Source organism: Erithacus rubecula, assembly GCF_903797595.1.
Source record: "Erithacus rubecula genome assembly, contig: scaffold_110_arrow_ctg1, whole genome shotgun sequence".
NCBI lineage: Eukaryota > Metazoa > Chordata > Aves > Passeriformes > Muscicapidae > Erithacus > Erithacus rubecula.
In genome coordinates, this window is record NW_027636301.1 from 211,915 (window position 1) to 235,336 (window position 23,422).

Genomic DNA, 23,422 nt, shown 5'->3' on the forward strand with positions numbered 1-23,422 from the left:
TGTTCACCTGCCTCCTCCTGCACCCCACGGCAAACCCAAAACTACTGCAGGTGCTGGTCCTGCTGCAAAGGCAATCGTGTGGCTGGGCTCTGGGCTGCTCTCCCCATGGCCACCTCCCATCCCTTCCCTCTGGACAAAGCCATGCCAGGGCACACAGCTGCCCAGAAGCTGATGAAGTCTAGAAATAGCATCAGAGAACTCTGTGCAGAAGGCCATGGCTGTTCAAGTCAGAAGCTAAGAGAACCTGGAACTGACTGTGCAGGACTGACTGTTCTAGTAAACACCTTTTTCCTTCCCAAGCAGACAGAGTCAACAGAACACACCACCAAGACATAGACATGGTTCAAAGATACCCTTAGGTTACTGAATATAGGGGGGATTGCTTAGCCAGATGGAACAACTTGAGCTGCTCTGACTGCTTATTGGGGTTTTATCAGCAATAAGGCAGAGCAGGAGCCATGACAGAGCCCAGAAACCATTGAAGGACCTCTCCTGCAATTGGTACATGCTGAGGATGTGAAGTGTGCACTACAGTCCCATTGCAAAGACAGCCTGAAGTGCAGTGTCCAGCTGAGCTCTTGCTTGTCTCAGTTGCTTTCCTGGGCTCACACCACAGGAAATGCTCTTAGACTCCTTCTTATTGATGCTATAAATTTTAGCTTTCACATTTCCCAGATTCTGTGCTGACTTGGTGTGGGACTCCGAACTTCATATTAAGTGTCAATAGGTTCTCTTCACAGTGGAGTTTAACCCAAAATTCCTTTTCCAGCTTGAGAAGGCAGGACAACTGATATCCACAAAGCATAAACAATTGCAAAGTGAAGGGAGTGGACGCAGATGATGGAACTTTGTGACCTGAAGCTGTAACTGGACAATTAACCCCAATATGTTTACGGACCAATACTTATTAAAGTGTAAAAACTTGTGAGCAGGATCCATCTTGGATCCATCCTGGGTGTAGCCCTTGCCGGGCTCTTCTACTGTCCAAGGTGTATCACTTTAAGGCCTCTAAATAAATAAATAAATAGTTTATTCTTTTAACCCTGTCTAGTGTCTGTTCCAGATCGGCCTCTCTAGGAATCACTATAGTGCATAAAGTGACAATCTATCATACAGGACTTAGATTGGTGTCCTTACCTCAAGCCCTTTACCCTCAGAACGCAACTCCTGGTTGTTTCTACTGATATTTTTGTAGCCAATGCCATTTTTCCCTCTCTCTTCCTCTCCACTGCACATTGGGCTTGGCTGCCTGGAAGGAGAGCTCTTCTGGATGGGAGGCAATGGCTTGGAGGGAAGGAGTATAGAGGGAGGTGACCTGGAAAGATTCTTGGCAGTACTGTTGAGAGATAAACCTGCAAAGTGGAGATACAAATGGTAACAGAGGCTGCAAAGCCAACTTAAAGCATCTAAAGCTCCATATTCCATGGGCACATTTCCTGTAAACCTCTAAATAGCTGCACAGGGAAACATGCTCCTGCCAGCAGCCCCTTGGGGCAGGCCAGGGCCACACCCTGACCCACTTGCACAGAGCTCCCAGGGCAGCAGCCTGGCCTCTGGGCTGCCCTGGGACAGCAGGGAGCCCATAGCCCTGTGCTTCCAGCAATGGCTCAGCTGCACATGCAGCCTCCTGCTCCTCTCCCTGCCCCACAGCTGAGCAGCCCTACAGCTCCACAGGGCCCTGGGAGCAGCACAGCTCATGGCAGGGGGCACCTGCAGGGTAGAACTGTTCCCTGGCAATGGGCACAGGCTCTCCAGGCTGGCACAAGACCCTTCCTCCTGCTAGAGATTGGCCCAGATCCCACCTTACCTCTCTGTGAGGCTGAGCCATGCTCACAGAGGAACAGGTCAGTTAGATGACTCTCCTCCTTTATCGTACCATAGACGTGTCCAATGGTTGAAGATCTAGAGGCACTTCTCAATTCTTGAGAAAAATTATTTCTTTTATTCTTTTAGGGATCTAGCCTGTGTTTAATTCCTCTGAACACTACTGAATTATCATGCTTGAAGGGAAAGGTGGAAAGCTCCAATGATAAGAGGGGAGGAAAGATTTCTTCTTGATGGTGGCCTTTTGTGAATATCAAGTAAAGACCCATACAGCTGTGACTGCTCTTTCTGCAAACCTCAAAGAGCTCTCAGCAAGCAGGCAGGCCTTGCTGGTGGTTTTATAGCACCATAATATCATCCTCATTGTTGGACCCAATCACCAAGCAGAGGAAGAACAGGAAATTCATCTGTAGTGAGACCCAACATTGATGGCTAAGAAAGAAACAGGACTTGCATCTCCTGACCATGTCCAATTTCTGGTCAACTGTGGCCACAGTCCCTGTTCTGGCTGACAGTATGAGTGATTTGGCTACTGTCAAAAAGGAGAAAGCAGAGTGAACTAATGACAGAATGTTGTAATGTCATGGGCATCCTTGCAGGATCACCTGTAGCTGTCAGCCACCAACTCTGACACAGGGCCAGCACTGACCACCATGAACCAATTTTCCCTGAACACTGGTGGGATTTTTCTCCATTTTGGTCAGGCCTTTCAGCTCCTTTCTATCCTCACCTTTTCCTTCTCTGGCCTTTTCTTTTCCAGTAGAATCTATGTTTGAACCCGTGCTTGTGTCTCACAGAAGTATCTTCGTTGAATTTGGGAACTGACTGGGATAGACAGGGACAGGAGCTGGTCCCCAGCCCTAGAACAATGTGGGGTGACTCCAATCACCAGCAGTGGGCACAGACAGCAGAGCCAGACGTGTCTCCTGCTGCGTCTCCTGCCGCTGTGTCCGTGTCACCCACAACCTTCCCAGCCCCAGCGCGGGGCTGCCCCTTTGTGATGCGCTCGCCCCTGGTTCTCTTGTTTCCATGGCCAAAGAACCCCCACCCCAGCACCATCCCTTCCCTTCCCTTCCCTTCCCTTCCCTTCCCTTCCCTTCCCTTCCCTTCCCTTCCCTCCCTTCCCTTCCCTTCCCTTCCCTTCCCTTCCCTTCCCTTCCCTTCCCTTCCCTTCCCTTCCCTTCCTTCCCTTCCCTTCCCTTCCCTTCCCTTCCCTTCCCTTCCCTTCCCTTCCCTTCCCTTCCCTTCCCTTCCCTTCCCTTCCCTTCCCTTCCCTTCCCTTCCCTTCCCTTCCCTTCCCTTCCCTTCCCTTCCCTTCCCTTCCCTTCCCAAGGGCAGCCAGCCCTGGGCCCGGCCAGGCCTGAGGGTTTGACACTGTCTAGGAAGTTGATGCTTTCCAAAGGTGCTTTTCAAGGCCTTCATTTCTGTAATTCCCACTAAGTTCTGGGCTGCAGCTTGTTGGCTGGGGATTTTGTTTATTTCTCTTCAAAACAAATAAAGTGCTGGGACACAACCAGGTGTTGGAAGTAAAAGAAGCTTTGCACTCCCCAGCAGACGACCCCTGATTTCAGTTGGCTGATATCATTAGGGAACAAACTGACCATCCAAACATTCTACCTTTGCTCTGCTTCATTGCTTCAGGGGTTTATTCCCTGCTTTCTTTATTGCGGAGACACTGAAACACAACATAAACAGGATTTGCCTCAAAATATTTCTGATCTTGGTGCTTCCTGACATGTCAAATTTTCTTAATGGAAATAGCATAGGTCATGTTCTTCTAAAATACTCCTCAACAGAGTGGTTAAAACTGATCATGCTTGATTTGGCAGAATTGAGTGTGAGACAAGGGACCAGTGGGTCTGGTCCCTTTTCCTGCATCAGCAAAATTATTTCTTCAAATCTCATCTCTCCTACCTCCTCAAAGAAGCTTTTCACTCTTCATTCAAAACCCCCAGTATTTAGTGGGCCAATATGATCAATGTGTCTGTAGGGTAGAAATTTGCCATGCAAAGATTCTCCTTCATTTTGGCAGGGATTTATTCCTGCTTTCTTTCCTTCAGACACACCCAAACCCAACACTGCAACACCAGCCTCAAAATGATTCTCACTTTGACTGTCCCTGAAAATTCAGAACAATACTCAGAGTGTTTCCCTGTTCCCAGGGACAGGCTCCAAGGCTTGGCCCTCACTTGCACGGAATGAAGAAGAGCTGTTGCACTTGCCAGTGGCTCAGGGGGCTCACGAATGTGAGTGCTTTGAATGCAGCTTTTGTGCACACTCTGCCTCCCTGAGCTGAGCAGCATTCCCAGGCATGGACACCCCTGCTGCAGCCAACATCCTCCCAGCACAGCTGCAGGAATGAGATTGCAGCAAGTCCTGGCTGAAGGAGTCTCCAGTCTGCTGCAGCCCTGCACCTGCAGTGGAATCATCTTGTGCTGCCATGGGAGAGCAAAGGGGGTTTAGGGGCTCTTTGCAGATGAGGGTCTCCTCAATGTGCTGCTGCTGCTGCTGCTGCTGCTCCTCCCTGGGCCTGATTCAGCTGCTGGTGACTTCCCCTGCAGCTATATCAGGAGCCTGCCTGAAAAAATGACACTGCCAGTGCAAGTGACAGCCACCCATTCCTGCCGTGGCTCTGCCCAGTGGGCATTCTGCCTACCAAACTGCTCCCGGTCAGGTGATGTTAGACAACGTAAAAATAGCATCAAACAATGCATTTTCCACATTCTGCCAAAATCATGACCACACAGTCCACATGTTGGGGGCAGGCTGCTGTTGGCAGAATGGGGGCAGCCCCAGCAGCTGCTCTCCCCATGGCTGGATGGCCGTGGCAGTGGAGGCGAGTCTCTCACCATGCCCACTGCTGTGGCACCCAGTGCTCTGGAGTTGTTCCCACTGAACTCAGGGTGCTGCTACAGCAGCAACATCACTTCACACATTTGATAACAAAGACTTGGAATGGCATACAGGACTTGCCCAAAGAGCTACTTAAAAAAAAAAAAGGGGAGGGGGCAAGGGAGTTAGAATAGTTCACTCCTTCTAATACAAGCATACATGGATTTAAGCAGGGACATTGGGCTAATCATACTGGGGACTGGTTTGAAAGCCTTGTCTCTAGCCAGATTTTTTCAAGAGAAAGGAGTAGATAATATTTAACAACACATCTGTGAGCAAGTCTGAGGCAGAAATCAAAGCACAAGACAAATACTCCCAAATTTGCTACCCATGGGGAAAGGAAGCAGAAAGGCAGATAAAACAAATGCCATTGCAGCTAAATTGCCTGCATTTATCTCATGGTCCACACTTTCTGTACAAAAGCACCTCAATTCAAATGCACAGCTGAAGATTAATGAATGAAAGTGTTTCAAGAGCATTTAAAGCCTGGTTCCCTTTACTTTCAAGGAAAGGGAGATGCTAAATACCTTAAAAATATCAATGTGGGTCTATTTGGGACTGCATCCTACAAAACAAGGAATGGAGGTTTAGAGCTGCAGAACTGTTTCCATTGGAAAACCCCTTTAAGACCAGAGAATCCCCTTAATAATCTGAGGCTGCTAACACCGCCAAGGCCACCACTAAAGCATATCCCAGGACAGGATGCTCTTGGCCTTCTTGGCCACCTGGGCACTCGCTGGCTCACATTCAGCCACTGCCAACCAGCACCCCATGACCGTTTCTGCTGGGTGGCTTTCCAGCCACTCTGCCCCCAGCCTGGAGCCCCCCATGGCTGTTGTGGCTGAAGTGCAGCATGGGACACTTCACCTTGTTGAACCTCATACAGGTAGCCTCAGCCCATGGTCCAGCCTGTCCAGGTGTCTCTGCAGACACTTTCTACTACCCAGCAGATCAACAGTCCCACCCAGCCTGGGTGCCTCTGTTCCCAGGGAAACTCGCTGACCTGTTTGGCATCGACACTTTTGTGCAGAGCCCCGTCATTGGGAGTGGAGGTCTGGGCTCCTGGACAGCTAAGGGGACCTTGGCCCAGGAGTGTCACGATCCGCTCAACCCGAGTGGGAGTCGTGATGGTTCGTTCAACCCCAGGGTGCAAAAGACAAAAGCAAGAGACTCAGGTTTGTTTAGCAGAAAGCAGTAATGCAGTTTATTGAGTGCTAACAATCAAGTTTTGAGAGAGGGAGAGAGAGAGGGATGAAGTAAAACGGGGAGAGAGAGGGAGAAAGGATGGGATATAGCTACCAACAGATGGGATGCATCCTCGTGGCGTCCAATGAGACAAGATGAGATGAGACGCATCTTCAATCCATTGGGGAGAAAGAGATCTCAAAGTCTTTTTAGGAAAGTCACTTTTTATAGTCCTTTTCCAAAGCGAGTGGCCTCTGGCCAAAAGGTGGGAAGATTTATGGACTATTGTGTGTGGAGATCGTAGCCCCATGATGCAGGTGCGGGGACAGGGTGCAATAACCAGCACCCTGCAGCGTCCCATGACAAGCACCAGGCACAGCTACAAACAACCCTTGGCCCACAAGCATCCACCTCAGCCAGGCCAGAGCTCTGATCCAGGGCAAGTGGTGCAGTCTCAGGGCCCAGTCTCTGATGATGGTCGTGAGGCAGATCAGAAAACTTTGAACCGACTCTTACATGTGGTCAGTGGGGTGTAGGCATTGGTGTCTTCATAGTGGGTGTGGTCAGAGGGGTGTGGTCACTGGTTGTGGTTAGTTAGGGTGAAGGGTGGGTATAGTCAGTGGGTGTGCTCATTGGGATGTGGTCACTGTTTTTTGGGAAAGGGTGTGGACAGTGGTGTGTAGGCAGTGGGTGTGCTCAGTGGGCTGCAGTTATTGGAGTGTGGTTAGCGGAGATGGTTTGTGTGGTCAGTGGGTGTGGTCACTAGCTGTGGTAAGTGGGTATGGTCAGTGAATGTGGTCAATTGGGTAACGGGTTAGGATTGTCAGTTGGGTGATCAGGGGATGTGGTCATTGATGTGGTCAGTGGGGGTGAGCAGTGGGTGTGGATGGTGGGTTTGGTCAGTGAGGGATGGTCACTTGGTGTGGTCTTTGTGGGCAGTGGGGGTGATCAGTGGGGGTGTGGTCAGTGGGTGAGGTCAGTGGGGGTGTGCTCACTTGGGTGGTCATTGCATTGTGGTCAGTGAGGTGACCATTGGGTGTGGTCAGTGGGGTGGTCAGTAGGTGTTATCAGTGGTTGGGGTCAGTGGGTAATGGTCCTTGTGGTGGTCAGTGGGGTGTGATTAGTAGGTATGGTCAGTGAGGTGTGGTCTGTTGAGTGGTCAATGGTGTGTTCAGTGGGATGTGGGCCTCAGTGTCTGGGCAGAGGGTGTGGTCAGTGATGGGGGTGATTGGGCATTGGTATGGGCTGCCCAGAGAGGTGGGTGAGTCACTGTACCTGGAGATCTTTCAGGATAGACTGGATGTGGCACTGAGTGCCATGGACTGGGTGAGAAGCTGCTGTTGGGTCACAGGTTGGACTTGATGCTCTTCAAGGTCTTTTGCAGCCTGGGTGATTCTGTGATGATTGTGACTCTGCAGGGCCCTGGAGAAGCAAGGGGCCATTGTGACACTGTAGGGCCCCATGGAACTGAGAGGACCAGAGTGACACTGTGTACAACATGACACCACAGACCCAAGGGGCCACTGTGACATTGCAGAGGCCCATGGAACCAAGGGTCCAGTGCTGCTTCTCAGGGACTCCTGGAATGAAGGAAACCATGATGACACCATGATGCAACTTGGGACAAAGAGGCCATTGTGACACTGTGGAACATAGGAGAGCATTGCTGCAATGTGAGACCTCATGGGACCAAGGATCCATTGTGACACTGCAGGGCCTTGGGGGATCAAGGTGCCATTGTGACACTGTGGGGCCCAAGGATCCAAGCGACTTTGTGACACCAAGGGGTCCTAGGGAACCAAAGGGACATTGTGACACTGGGAAGCCTTATGGAATCATGGAGACCACTGTGACGTTGCAGGGCCTCATGGAGCTGTGGAGACACCAGGTTGGCTGGGAAATTTCATCTGCTGCAGGGTAGGAGGACTCTGCAGAGGGACCTGGACAGGCTGGATCCAGGGCCCAAATCCAGCAAGGTGAAGTTTAACAAGACCAGATGCCGGGTCCTGCACTTTGGCCACAACAACCCCTGCAGCACTTCAGGCTGGGGACAGAGTGGCTGGACAGAACCAGGCAGAAAGGTTCCTGGGGTCACTGATGGACAACAGGCTGGACAGGAGCCAGCAGTGTGCCCAGGGGATCAAGAAGGCCAGAGGTACCTGGCCTGGGTCAGGAATGGTGTGGCCAGCAGGACCAGGGCAGTGATTCTTCACCTGTACTCAGCACTGGTTGGGCAGCACCTCGAGTGCTGTGTGCAACTTGTGGGTCCGCAATTTAGGAAGGACATGGAGGTGCTGGAGTGTGTCCAGAGAAGGGCAACAAGGCTGGTGAGGTGTCTGGAACATAAGTGCTGTGAGAAGGGGCTGAGGGAACTGGGGATGTTTATTTTGGAGAAGAGGAGGCTCAAGAAGACAAGGTAATGTCAGAACACAGGTTGGACTTGATGATCTCCATGGTCTTTCAAACTTGGCTGATTCTAATTCTCTGAAACCATCCTTGGAACAGTTGCAGGATGAGCCCTGGGCCTCCTCTTCAGAAGGTCCAGCAGCCCAGGTCCCTCAGCTTCTCCACACAGCCCCAAAGCCCATCCTGTCAGTCCTGCAGAGCCTCTCCAACCCCTCCTCACTGCCCACAACAGGGAGCCCCACACCCAGACACAGCAGCCCAGATGTGCCCCCCTGGCCTGTGGCGCCTCTGGCAAGGGAGCAGCACAAGGCAATGCAGGACCCTGCAGACAATTCCTGAAGCACCTCTGGGATGACCCTGCTTCCCAAGGAATGTTCCCATGGTGCCAACTGAGGAACTGAAATGGGGAGTGGGGCCAAATAAGAAAGGCAAACAGGCATGAATTGTTTGCAGGGGAGGGAACAGGGATGGAAAAGAAGAAGAAATTTTTACCCAGATAGAGGAAAGAAAGCAAAGGTGAAGCAGAAGAAATGCTCAGGGCAGTTTGGAGGTGTCTGCCAAGCATCCCTGGCTCTGAGCAACAACATCTGCAGTGGGACAGGAAACCCACAGATCATGGAAACAAACTTTCTGCCTCACTTCAGAGGCCACGACGAACATGAGTGGTTTCCCTCCTGTCCCCCAGTCCTTGCTGGCCCCAGAGGTTGATGCATTTGTGCTCACTCAGCTCCATCTCCCCACAGCAGCACCATGAGGGTGCTGACGCCTGCTCTGTGCAGTGGAAACAGGGGCTCCTGAGCCAGTGCTGCCGTGTCTGTGCCTGCAAGGATGCGGCACCTGTGTGAGCTGGGGGAGAGGCCAGGGCTGCAGAGGGGGGATGTTGTTGGCAGGTGCATGAGGACGCTCTGGGACCCTGCCCTGGGCTGTCCAGCACAGTGGGGATGGATCAGCCCCTGCTCTGCTGCTCCTTGCCAGGCTCTCCCCCTTGCAGGGACCTTGCAGAGCACCAGCCATGCTGTTTGCCCCCAGCCTACCCACGGCCAGCCTTGGGCTGCTCATGGGGGTTTTCTCTGCTCAGCACTGGCCTGGCCAAGTATTGTGGAGAGAGTCTGGCCAAGGAGCCTGGAGCCCCCAGGCCCTGCCCTGAGGCGTCAGCGCTGCCCCAGCAGTGTCCATGGCCTGTCCCTGCTGCAGCCCCAGCACTGCCACCCCCAGGGCTGTGCCTGGCCCTGAGAGCACTCAGGCCCTGCAGCAACACGAGGGGCAGGAGGGCAGCGGGGCAGTGGCACGGGAGCAGCACTGGCAGCAGCAAGAGCTGCTGCTGCTGGGCACAGCTGCTGTGCCAGCACTGATCTGCACCCAGCTCTGCACACAGACAGTGTTGCTGCAGCTCCAGGGAAGGAAACAAAAGGGGCATCTCTGGAGAAAACTTTGCTGGGAGAGAAATCCTTCACTGTGTTTAATGCCACGAAGACTGCAACCCTTTATTGACACATTTTGTGGCCACAGGGAAGATGGAGAAACATAATGAGCAATGGAACAGAGTGACTTTTTTTAATGGACAATGTGATAAAACTAAAACAAAGCAAAAATAACCCCACAACCAAACCAAGAAGAAGTATAAAAGATGACTTTTATTACAAGTGGTTTTCAGAAATTGAGTAGAAGTTTAATGTTCCTGAAAGCAGCCAGTCATCAGTGTCCACACTGAAGCCTTGAGCTCTTGATTCCTCAGGCTGTAGATGAGGGGGTTCAGGACTGGAGGCACCACTGAGTACAGAACTGACAGGGCCAGATCCAGGGATGGGGAGGAGATGGAGGGGGGTTTCAGATAAGCAAATGCAGCAGTGCTGATAAACATGGAGACCACAGCCAGGTGAGGGAGGCAGGTGGAAAAGGCTTTGTGCCGTCCCTGCTCAGAGGGAATCCTCAGCACAGCTCTGATGATCTGCACGTAGGAGAAAACAATGAAAATAAAACATCCAAGTGCTAAACAGGTACTAACAGCAGTGAGCCCAAGTTCCCTGAGTTTGGAGTGTGAGCAGGAGAGTTTGAGGATGTGTGGGATTTCACAGAAGAAATGGCCCAGGACATTGCCGTGGCACAGGGGCAGGGAAAATGTATTGGCTGAGTGCAGCAGAGCATTGAGAAAGCCACTGACCCAGGCAGCTGCTGCCATGTGGGCACAAGCTCTGCTGCCCAGCAGGGTCCCGTAGTGCAGGGGTTTGCAGATGGACACGTAGCGGTCATAGCCCATGATGATCAGGAGGGAATACTCTGTTCCAATGAAAAAGATAAACAAAAAGAGCTGTACAGCACATCCTGAGTAGGAGATGTTCCTGGTGTCCCAGAGGGAATTGTGCATGACTTTGGGCACAGTGGTGCAGATGGAGCCCAGGTCAGTCAAGGCCAGGTTGAGCAAGAAGAAGAACATGGGGGTGTGCAGGTGGTGGCCGCAGGCTACGGCACTGATGATGAGGCCGTTGGCCAGGAGGGCAGCCAGGGAGATGCCCAGGAAGAGGCAGAAGTGCAGGAGCTGCAGCTGCCGCGTGTCTGCCAATGGCAGCAGGAGGAAGTGGCTGATGGAGCTGCTGTTGGACATTTGCTGTGTCTTGTCTTGGGCATCTGTAAAAAAAGCAACCATGGAATAGTTCAGGTTGGAAAGACTTTAAATAACACAGCCCATTTTGGTGGCACTTTCACCCCACTGCCTGCCGAGGGCTGTTTTGCCTAAAGCTGTCCCACCTAAAGCTGTCCCTGACAGCAGCTGCTTCCCTGTGCCGAGTGCTGGACTGTGCCAGTGCTGCCAGAGCCCAGCCCAGCCCTGGGGGCTTAGCTTTGCCCTGCAGATCCCTCCAGCACAGGGCACTGCCCAGGTTCAGCTCAGCCTCTGCAGAATTTTGATGGCAATATCAGAGCATCCCCGATGAGGCTGGAAAAGCAATGAAGATGCTGCATTTAAGGGGTCCTGTGCTGATTTTTGTCACTGCCTAATTTTTGAGATCTGAGGAATTTTCTTAGTTTTTTATCATCCTGAAGTGAGAGAGGAATATCAGTGTGAAATCTCGCATCTAGGAAACCCAGAGCGGTAGATTAAAAAAGCTGACTTTTCCCTTTTAGGCAGCCACTCCGTGGCTGTGCTTCCTGTATAATCTCATTGGAAATCATTGGATTTAAATGTCATGCTGTGGGCAGCCCTGAACAATGCAGCATCCTCACCACACAAGGAGAACACTCCCAAGCCTTACCAGCTGTATCCTTCCACCCAGACCCTGTCCCCCAGTGCTGTCAGCAGCTCCCAGGGCTGGCTGAGAGCTTTCCCTGGCTGGCAGCAGAGTCCCTGCCCCAGCACAGCTCCCTGGGCTGCAGGACCCTGCTCTGCAGCACAGCCCTGGGCACCCCTGGCTGCTCTAGACAAGAGAGAATCAGAGAATGTACTCACAGAGTCTATAGGCATTGGGATGTTCCAGCTTTAGGAGATCACTGCAGGAGCTGCAGCTGCATTGTCCTGCAGCCAGAGGCTTCCTGTGTCAAGGGCTGGGAGTGATTCTGCCCCAATCACTTCTGAGCACCTTTCCTTCCCTGACTGATTGAAGTTCTCTGTGCCTCTGTGCTGTACCTGGGGTGGCCCTCAGCCCTGCTGGGCTGGGAGAGGAGCTGCTTGACAGCAGAAATGTCTTTTTGAAGCCCTTCCTGGTTGTCAGGATTTCCCTCTGTGCCAGGAGCTTGGCTCAGCTGAGCAGCACAGACACAGCACAAGTAGTGTAATGACCCTCTCAGGGCTTTGGTGCTGTTTACATCAGACTCAGTCCCTCAGAGTATGCTCAAAAAACTTCTCAAGAACTCAAAGTGAGGTTTAAAGTCCAAACTTTCTTGAAGTTTTAATGGGTCCCACTGGGGGATATGATTGAGAAAGTTTCCCCAGGTTCCAGTGAGAGTAGAACACTGGTGGCAATGATGACAGAAGGGGACAAACAAGGGAAAGGTGTCTCTGATGCTGAGCAAACCTGGATGTGTAGAATGACATCTCCACGTAAGCTTAGGAGTTATCCCACATTGGACCTGAGCTCTGGAAAAAAGTGATGCCCACTTTAATACCAGATTAGTTTTAAGAAGTTTTAGTCTGATACTTTGGAGATTTGGTGACAGCGGGGCTTCACCAAGGAGTCAACTGTTCCACTAAGGAATCTCAAGGAACAAATTAGTCTTTTGACACTGTGGGGCTGTTCTATGGGGCTGCATGGAACCAAAAATCCATTTTGACAGAGTGGGGTCACATGGAACCAGTGGTCCATTGTTATACTGCAGATCCAAGGAGGCCATGGTGACACTATGGAATCTCCTGCAGCCATGGGTGAATTGTGACACTGCTGGGCCTCACAGAACCAAGGAGTCCAGTGTGACACTGCAGAACCTCACAGAACCACAGTGACTATGTTATACTACAGAACCTCGAGGCACAAAGGGTCCATGTTGGCACTGCAGAACTGTTGCTGAGAATATGAAAACTCTTGGAACCAAAAGTCCATTGTGACCAAGAGAAGCTGTGGAACTTAATGGCACCATGGATCCAGGAGGCCATTTTGGCACCAAGGACATCACTGTGGCACTCTGGGCTGCATGGTCCCAAGGGGCCGGTGTGAAGCAGCAGGGCTTTGTGGAATCAAGAGGCCATTGCTGCATTACAGGGCCTCGTGCAGCCAAAGCACTGCTGTGACCCTGCAGGGCACCGTGGATCCATGGAGACCATTGTGGCACTGCCAAGCCCCATGGAACGATGGAGACCATTGTGATGCTGTGGGTTCCCACAGAACCAAGGGAACATGAAAAAGGTCTGGAATGTTTGGCCTCCCATGGACCACCAGAAGGGTCAAGATGAATTTGGCATGTCGAGGTCTACCTCTCATCAGCCACTGGAGGACTGGTGCTTTGGGTTTTCCTTCCTATAGAAAAGAACTGTCTGTCTTTCCTGGTGCCCATGGGCAAAATTGGTACTGCCCCTAAAAAACTCCCTGTATGCAAGGGTTTCTCTCAGAGAAAGGCTGCCATGACAACCATATATGGCTGTCTTTGGCTCTGGTGGTCAGCTCCCATCTGCCCCTGAAACACCGAGTCTCTATTCCTTACTTCCTATGGAAAAAACCTGTCTTTCTCATCCAGGGCCAGCGGCCAAAACTGTGATTTGGCCTCCCAGATTCTATCTGTCCAAGGATTGCTCCCAGACAAAAGTAGCCAGAACAGAGCAGTCTGGCGGGTCTTGTTCCTCTGGTGATTTTCTTAGATTATGAGCTCAATGTTATCAATTGTAAATACTTTGGAGAGGGCCCAGAGAACTCCTAAGGTGAGGTATGCAGGCTTCAGGCACACAACCACAATACAGGGACAAAGGAGCTCTGTGCTCAGTGGAGTGGAGACTGAGGACAGTGGAGGAGAGCCATCAGAGTGTTTAAAGAGCTGTTTCAGAGACACTTTTGATATAGTGTAAAACAGCCTAACGAAGAAAGAAAGTATGAATGCAAAGTGCAGCTGGGATAGTCCCGACTGGATGCAAGAAGAGAGGAATTTCCCTCCCAGGGCAGGGCTGTGGTGCAACACATCCCCTCAAAAAAATCTTGAGCAGACCAAGGCTGCCCATGTTCTTCTTCCTGCTCGACCTGGCCCTCAGCGACCTGGGCACCATCTGCACCACTGTCCCCAAAGCCATGCACAATTCACTCTGGGACACCAGGATCATCTCCTATCCTGGATGTGCTGCTCAGGTTTTCTTTTTTGTTTTCTTTATGTCAGCAGAGTATTTTCTACTGACCGTCATGTGCTATGACCACTACGTGTCCATCTGCAAACCCCTGCACTACGGGACCCGCCTGGGCAGCAGAGCTTGTGCCCACATGGCAGCAGCTGCCTGGCCAGTGGCTTTCTCACTGCTCTGCTGCACACAGTCAATGCCCTGAGCCAGTTCTTCTGTGAAAGCCCACAGATCCTCAAGCTCTCCCTGCTCACACTCAAACTTCAGGGAACTTGGGCTTCTTGCTGTTAAGTGTCTGTTTAGCACTCACTTGTTTTCTGTTCATTATTTTCTCCTATTTGCAGATCTTCAGGGCTGTGCTGAGAATCCCCTCTGAGCAGGGATGACACAAGCCTTTTCCACCTGCCTCTGTCACCTTGCTGTGGTCTCCTGTTTACCAGGACTGGGTTTTTTGCCTACCTGAAGGCCCCTTCCATCTCCTCCCCATCTCGGGATCTAGTGGTGTCAGTTCCGTACTCGATGGTACCTCCAGCCCTGCACCACCACACCCTGCTGGCCACACCATTCCTGATCCAGGTCAGAAAACATTGGCCTTCTTGGCCAGCTGGGCACACTGCTGACTCCTGTACAACCTGCTCTCCATCAGTACCCCCAAGTGCCTTTCTGCCTGGCTGCTGTCCAGCCAGTCTGTCTCCAGCCTGTAGCACTGCAGGGGTTGTTGTGTCCAAGGTGCAGGACCCAGCACGTTGACTTATTCAACCTCATCTTTGGATTTGGGCCCTGGATCCAGCCTGTCCACGTCCCTCTGCAGAGCCCTTCTACTCTCCAGAAGACCCACACTCACACCCAGCATTGTGTCACCACAGTCTTATGAGACCCTAGAATGTCACAATGGTCTCTATGGTTCCATGAGTCCTCCCTTTGTCACAATGCCCCTTTGGTTCCATGGGACCCCTTGATGTCCCAAAGTCCCTTGGAACCCTGGGCCCCACAGAGTCACAAAGGCATTTTGGTTCCCCAGAGCCCTGCAGTGCCACAGTGGATCCTTGGTTCCATGAGGTCTCGCAGTGCAGCAATGCTCTTCTTGCTCCCACAGTGTCACAATGGCCTCTTGGTCGCAAGGGGCACTAGAGTTTCAAACATGTTTCCTTCATTCCCTGAGTCTATGAGGAGCAGCACTGGACCCTTGGTTCCATGGGGCCCTGTAGTGTCACAGTGGCCCCATCATTACATGAGGTCCTGCTCTGTCACAATGCTCTGCACGGTTTCACAAGGCTGGAAAAGTACTTTGAGAGCATCAAGTTCAACCTGTAATCCAACACCAGCTTTTCACCCAGACCATGGCACATCCAGTCTATGCTGAAACACTTCCAAGGATGGTGACTCACCCTCTTCCCTGGGCAGCCCATTCCAATGCCCAATCACCCTTTCAGTGAAGAATATTTCCTAATGCCCAGCCTAAATTTTCCCCTCGTGTAGCTTAATGCTGTTTCCTCTTGTCATGTGACTGTTCCCTGGAAAAAAAGCCTGACCTCCACCTGGTTGCACCCTCCTGTCAGGGAGTTGCAGAGAGTGATGAGGTCTCACCTGAGCTTCCTCCAGGGTAATCATCCCCTACTCCCTCAGCTGATCCTCACAGGACTTGTGTTCCAGACCCCTCACCAGCCTTGTTGCTCTTCTCTGGACACACTCCAGCATCTCCATGTCCTTCCTAAGTTGGGGGCCCAGAAGTGGACACAGCACTTGAGGTGCTGCCCAACTAGTGCTGAACACAAGGGAAGAATCACTGTCCTGTTCCTGCTGGCCACACCATTCCTGATTCATTGTAGTTCCAGGTGTTGGATGAGGGAATTAGAGGGAGAGGTTGCAGATAAAGTGTTATTTATTGTCATCCATGAAGGGTCTTGATTTTCATATCTATTCAGATTTCATTAGAAGTTTCAGAGGTTCAATATCAATTGGACATTGCTGGTATCAATCACTAAATACGAAAAGAAATCAGTACAAAATGCTTCTCCCTGCATTGTTTTCAATATAGTATATAGTATATAGCCTATTCACTTTCAATACACTACTGAAATCTGTCTAATTAATCACAGAAGAATTAAAAACTTAAATTATCCCCAGAGGCTTTTCTTGTTTGGGTGTTTTGAACAAATACATTTTAGTTTTTCTCACTGAATCCCTGAACTGAAGAGGTCAAGAAAGAAGAGTTCAATATTAAGTTTGTTGTGGATTTAACATTGGCCAAATTGCCAGTGCACCCACGAGAATTATTTGCTCATTTTCTGCTGTGAGATGGGATAAGGAGGAAGACAAAAGTAGCTCAAACTTTAAAGGTACAAAGAAAAAACTTTATTACTAGAAACTACAAGAAAAACAAAATCTCAATAAATCTTTCAGAACATTTCTTTTCTTTCTCTTCTTTTCTTTCACACTGGCAACATACAGAAATGGATCTGTCAATTTACCATCTCTATAAATAGCCTTTCACCAATTTACTTGGGTGAGGAGAACTTTTCATCAGTCTATGGAGATTTTACCACAAGAAAACAGTTTTCTCCTGTCCTCTGTATCACAGTGAATTAGCCTTTCAGGAGAATTCAAATCTGATCACTGTGTAAAAAATCCCTTTCTTGACTTACAGTTTTACCGTAATTATTTTTGAGGACCATGTCAACTTATGAGGCAGCACTCACAGGCTGATGGCCTTCCCTTCCCCTTGGCTCTGGAGTTTTTGGAAAAACTTATCAGGGGCAGCATTCCAGCTATGCCATGGGCCGGTCTGGCCACTCTGGGGGGAGGGGGAAGCAGGCAGGATCTCAGCAGCCGATGGCGCTGTCTAGTAATTCCCCTTTCCCAAGTTACTCAAAATTTGGAAGAGGACAGAAACAGAAGAACTAGAAAACCAGAGAGAAAGACAAAAAAGATACAGAGATGCACACTCTTGCATTCCAGTACTGTTCAGACAGAAATTCCAAGAGGAGGTAGGATCAAGATGTGTGCTTGTCTAGTGGTCTGCCTTAAATTCTCCTTGGTCTTCCTAGGTCCCTCTCCCAGGTAGGACTTTTGGTCATTTAGTCACTCAGGAGCTGGGCTGGGGCTCCAGGGATGAGTGTGGAGCATTTCCTTTGGTGTGATACAGACCACAGGAGCAGGCAGGGACTTGGACTGAGCATATGCTCCATGTTTTTTTAAGCCTCTGGGCCCTTATGGGCCTCCTGCAAGTGGATATTGTGATTGCTTGGGCAATCAGAGCCTGGGTCAGCACCAGCCCACTGTGTGACTGACTGACAGCTCATCCCAAGGAGTTTGGGGCATTGATCTCATCCAGTCTCTGACTGTGACCATGGTGACACTCAGAACCTCATGGAACCATGGGTCAATTGTGACAAGGACAGTAGCAGATCCAAGGACACCATGGAGACACCATGGAGACACCATGGAACCTCATGGAGCCAGAGACCATTGTGACATTCTTGTGCCTCATGGATTCAGGGGGACCATTGTGACTCCAGACCCCTATGGAACCAGGGGTCAGTGATGAAGCTCTGGGGCTCATAGAACCAAGGAACCATTGTGAAACTGAAACGGGGAAAATAAAAATTAAAATTAATGAGTTAAGGGTAAAAATACAGGAGGATGCTTTAACTAGAAGGTGACTGGCAATATTCTCTGAGTGCTTAACATTCACTGCCTTTGAAAGAACAGGAGGACAGAGCAAGGCTTCAAGATAAGATAGAGGGCCAAGAATTTGCAAGGAAGATGGAAGAAGGAGACTCATTCCAGATAACAGGGATTTCTTAGACCCTTGAGCCAGCAAAAACTGGTATCAAAGTCTGGAAAGGAACCTAAGGCTAAGATGCAAAGAAGGTGAGGTTAAAAGTTCAAACTGAGAGGAAGACTGCTTACTTCATCCCAGACAGCCACTAGAACAAACAACAAAGAGGAATGTGAAGTCACAAAGTGACGTGGAGGTAATTTTAATACGAAGCAGGGACAGGGTGGATTAGGAAATGAATATGTATTAGGTGCACTGTGCAATCCTAGTTTGTAGAGAATAAAAAGAGAGGTGCAGGTCACCAAAGGTGTGCATGTTTTTGGAGGAGCTATCCCCCATGAACCTCAGTGATGAAAAAAATACATGCCTATATCTTACTTTGTGGGTTATAAAGTTTTTCTGTGCATAAATTTGGATGACCCCGCTACTCCCCTGAGATTTCGGGGCGCCCTCTTTGCCCACGTCTGAGCTGGAGCCAGTGCAGAATCCCATCTGCAATGACCACACAGACCAAAGCACCTGGGTCTATCTGCACTGCATCATCTCCTGAGGCAACTCAGGGCTCCCTCTCATGTCTGGGGCCCTTGCCTGGAGTTTTGGTGTAACCCTGAATGTTCGAGTGCCCCCCGACAGCCTCCCCACCACGGAGGGTCATCTGTGCCCATGTTGACTGAAAGGATGCAACAGTGGCCATTATCTTTTCCCAGTCCATCCAGGAGAGCTGGGACACTTGGGTACTCCAAACATCACCTGGACATCCCCAAAAATCACCTGGATACACCTGCGTACCTCTTGGATAACTGGATCACCCAAAACCCCTAGGGCCCCCAGAACTGGTGTCTCAAAAATCCTCATTGCTTTGACTAGGTGGACCTGGTGTCCCTAAATTCCCATTGACTTCAATGTCTAAACTCAGTGCCCTAAAAATTTTGTTGCTAAAAATCTCGGTTTTGGCTTCAGAATTCCCAGAATTTGGACTGATAATGGAGATTTTTAGGTTTACCTAGAGGCACAGCTCCAGCACAGGTCACAGGTGTGGGATCAGGGATTGGGAATTGGCTTCCAGGAATTCATACAGGACTTCCATAGAATCAGCATCATGATCCTGGAAGGGAAATTCCTGGAATTGAGCCCAACATTTCCCCCACATTTTTCCCGAATTGCCCCATTTTAGCACCAAAGTTCCACAAAAGTTCTGTTGAATTTAATGGATAGGCTGGGTGTCCCTAAATCCTCTGAGACTTAAACAGGGTAGACCTGGTGTCTCTAAATCCCTATTGATTTCTTTCGGGTAGACCTGGTATCTTTGAATCCCTATTGATTTCAATTGAAAGGCTTGATATCCAAAATATGCCTGTTAGAACATCATTATAACAAAAGATGAACAACTCAGAGACATTATGCAAGATAGTTTATTGCTTTATTGCACCAGTCTCATAGAAGGGTGAGACGTTAAAGGTGTTACACCGAATGCCATAATATCGGAAACCATTTCATTCTTAGTTACAATACCTTACAATAGTTTTTTAGCCAATCATATATTTCTATGAACTTTGCTAAGGTCTTTTATCACCAATCATAAATTGCTTTGCTTCCAACAGCTTTGTTGCCATGTGCATTTTTCAACCAATCATATAACACTTCACAAACTTGTAATGATACATCTTAAACTTCTAACTAACTAACCAACTAACTAATGCCACCCTGTCACCCAGACCATGGGACTCAGTGTCACATCCAGTCTATGCTGAAACTCTTCCTGGGACAGTGACTCATCCACCTCCCTGGGAAGCCCATTCAAATGCCCAATCACCTTCTTTGTGAAGAATATTTATTAATGTCCTGCCTAAACCTTCTTTGGGGCAGCTTTATGGCAGTGTCCTCTTGTCCTGTCACTGTTCCCTGGGGAAAGAGCCCAACTCCACCTGGCTGCACTTTCCTGTCAGGGAGTTGTAGATGGTGATGAGATCTCCTCTGAGTCTCCTCCAGGATAAACATCCCCAACTCCCTCAGCTTCTCCTCACAGGACTTGTGTTCCAGATCCCTCACCGGCCTTGTAGCCCTTCTCTGGACATGCTCCATCTCCTCCATGTCCTTCCTAAATTGGGGGCCTGTGGGAGTCCAGGGTTTTTCCCTGGCTCCTTTGGAGGTGCAAAACCCCCCCTGGCAGACCCCTCAGAGACCCCTCAGAGTGCTGCCCATGAGCTCCAGGGGCTGTATTTGGCTCCTTGGGTGAATCTGCCCACATTGAGAGAAGAGGCACAGAAAATAATGATGAGTAGAGTGTAAATTAGAATGTTAGAACGTAGATAAATAGGTTTTCTTAAATGTTTATGATAAGGGACACGTGGCCAAGATGGAGAATTTGGGGGGTGGACACCTTTTCCTCCTCTTCTCCATGTCATCCATGTTGGGTGACACGTTGGCCTCTTGGATTGGTTGGGGTCAGGGCTGGACCATTTAATAAAATTGTATTGTATTGGTAAAATTTTGTAAACATGTAATACGTAGTACTACCTATATAAGATAAGCCCTGCCTTGACCAGGCAGATTCCACCATGGATGCCAGGCTGAGCAGACTGCTGCTGGCCAGGCAAAATGTCCCAGAGATAAGAAACAATAAACTGTCCTTGGAAAAAGAGAAAACTGTCTCCGGCAGTCTCTCTTCGGCGGCTTCGGGGAAAACCAGGTTTTGAACCACCTTCGTGTCCCTCTGGGGTGATCTCGGGGCAGAGGAGGAACCCCAGACTGGGACAGGGGCCCAGAACTGGACACAGCACTTGAGATTCTGCCCAATCACTGCTGAGCACAGGGGAAGAATCACTGCTCTGAGCCTGCTGGTTGCACTGCTCCTGGTCCACAGGAGTCTGAGGGGTTGGACCAGGGAAATGGTGAGGAGGGGATGGGGATGGAGACAAAGTGTGATTGATTGACCATCATGAAGGGACTTGATTTTAGTATCTATTTAGATGGCATTAGAAGGTGCTGGGGGTCAATATCAGTTGGACAGTTCTGATATCCTTCTATAAACAGGAAAAGAACCAGGAGAAATCACTTCTCTTGGCATTGTTTTCAATATAGTATATTCACTTGAAATACATTTTTGAAATCTATCCAATTAACTACCAAAGATTTGAAAAATATAGTTATCCGCAGGAGCTTTTCTTAAGGGTGTTTTAAACAAATGTTTATGAGCCTTTGTCACTGAATTCTGGAACTGAAGAGCTCAAGAAAGAAGAGGCCTCTGGAGTATTAAAATTCATCAGCATCCTCCTAGTGGCTGAGGACCCATCCTCATCAGAGCAGGAATGATGGAACAGAAATATGAACAGGTGACTCACTGGTCACCCTCTGATCTCATCTGATGACCTTACCCACTGACCACATCCCACTCAGCACCCAAATGACCATACCTCCAAAGACAGACCCACTGACCATAACCACTACACACACTCATTGACCACACCCATATCCTACTAACCAGTGCCAACACCTCACTGACCACACCCACTGACCACCCCAATGACATATTCCATTGACCACACCCCCCTGACCAACCCAACGACAACCCCTCCGAAAATACTGAGCACACGCAGTCCTGATTCTTTCTGCTGTCTCCTCTAAGTTATTCAAAATTCCCCTTCTTCAATAGCTCAAACAGCTGGCTACTTCCTTCTCCTATTTGACCAGGCAGAAATACCATAAATACCCCCTTGTATCTCAAATACAAAGAGTTAAACTGCAATGAGAGCCTTATAATTCATTTTACCAAGCTGGCACTATCCCCAGTCTTTTTCAAAAATATCCAAATTCTCCTGCTTTAAACCTTACCCACAGACTGGACTCATTATCTCAAACTGATCACGTGTTACATCTCAATTATAGGATCTCAGGAATTCCAGGGCACTCCTGGGGCACATAGGTCTCCTTTTATTAGATATACAATACCATCTCTTGTTGCACCCTCTACAGAGGAGAAGGACTCAACTTGGTTGTCACCCTGGTCCACAATGAAAAATTATCCACCCACACAAAAAGCAAGGAATTACCCTTATTAGTCCCCACCGTTGTGGGTTTCTGAGATTATTCCCAGCTGGTGGTAATTCCCAGTCAAAAGCCAAACAATTACTTTTTCAAAGATAGTGCTTTTAGAAACTGTCCAGGAAACACCCAAGCGATGAGCACCCGTCAATTATTGATGATTAAAATAAGCAGAGCCATCAGGAAAGCTACATCTGAATGCTGGCTTCCCATAAACCGAGATCTGCATTCACCAAATTCATCATGTCCCAGACATGGTTTTGTCCAGCCCCATGCAGAGAAAGACTGCATGAATATGTGCAACAACAAAAAGAAAGATCTCTGCTCTAGGCTATGAAAAACTGTTTAAAAACTGGACTGACCTAGGTGGCTTTGTGACCACTGGGGGATCCGATGCCATAGAGGTTGGATCAGAGTGTGCTCACCCGGCGCCGATCCCGGGCTCAGTGCTGTCCCTTTTTGATCATGGGTAAGAAGGACTGTATTTCAGTCGCAAAATAAATTATCGCTTATTCTAATTATATTTAATTCGGCTTAATCTTGTTTATAACACCTTTATCTACAGCCTGAGGAATCAGGAGCTTGAGATGCCCTGAGGAATATGACCACTCTGTGTTTCCAGAAACAATCAAGTGCCTGTTTGTTTCTGCATAGCATTCAGAATGGAACTCATTACAGACTGCCCAGACTACTTAGTTCCATATGTCTCTATTTGGTGTGTTCTACTTTTCCTTTTTTTTTTTTTTTTTTACTTTTCATAGTATTTTCCATAAAGGGATGCCTTTAGTCACAGTATTGCTACATCTGTATCTACTGTGCTTGTGTTCAGCATAGACAGTAAGGAGCCATGATCATTGTGCATTGAGGTAAAATAAGGTGTCCTGCTCTGCCCTGTGTGACCCAGGTGCTTCCCCAGCCCTTCTCTGTCTCTGCAAGGGCAGTGCCTGTGAGCAGAGGCAGAGGTGAAGAGTCTCCCAGCACAGCAGCACAGCCAGGGACAATGGCCCTGGCTCTTCCCACATCTGCTCTTCCCAACTCCACCCTCTTCTTGCCAGCCCTTCTGTGGCTGTGCGGCTGCAGTGCTCTGGCAGCTTGGTCACTGTCCTGCTGTGTGTCCCTGCTGTGAGCACAGGCAGGGACAGGCCATGGGCACTGCTGGGACACAGTAGGGCTCCAGCACAGCAGCTCCATCAGCAAAGGGATCTCCTGAGGGCAGGACAGGAAGGCTTTGTTCTCCTCCAGAGTCACTCTCAGGAACAGGCCCAAAGAACAGACTCTGAAGAGGCTCCTTGTGTTCCCTGTTCTCCTAGGGCTCAGTAGGATGAGATCAGGGTCCCAGTGTGGCCATCAAGGGACTCAGGTCTGGGTCAAGTTTGGCTTGTTCGTGGCCAGTGCCCATCAGATGGTGAATGGTCTGTGCTGAACCTTGCTGGGGCTCTGCAGCTTGTCCCAGGGCTGATGGCAGGGCAGTGTTTGTCTGCAGGGCCTTGGGAGCTGCCAGGAGAGCACAGGGGACCTGCAGGCACAGGGTGACCCGGGGAGCAGCA

At 49.7% G+C, this 23,422-nt stretch overlaps 1 protein-coding gene across 1 annotated transcript in view; it reads right to left on the reverse strand.

Annotated features, from left to right (window-relative positions):
• Positions 1-9,976: 9,976 nt before the first annotated feature.
• The window catches only part of LOC306815242 (olfactory receptor 14J1-like), a gene marked incomplete at its 3' end in the record, with an annotated part of 246,743 nt that continues 233,297 nt past the window's right edge, over positions 9,977-23,422 (reverse strand). The window contains exon 2 of the mRNA XM_079331840.1: positions 9,977-10,932. Within this exon, the coding sequence (XP_079187966.1) occupies positions 9,977-10,909 (933 nt within the window). The 5' untranslated portion in view covers positions 10,910-10,932. The remainder of the gene's footprint in view (positions 10,933-23,422) is intronic.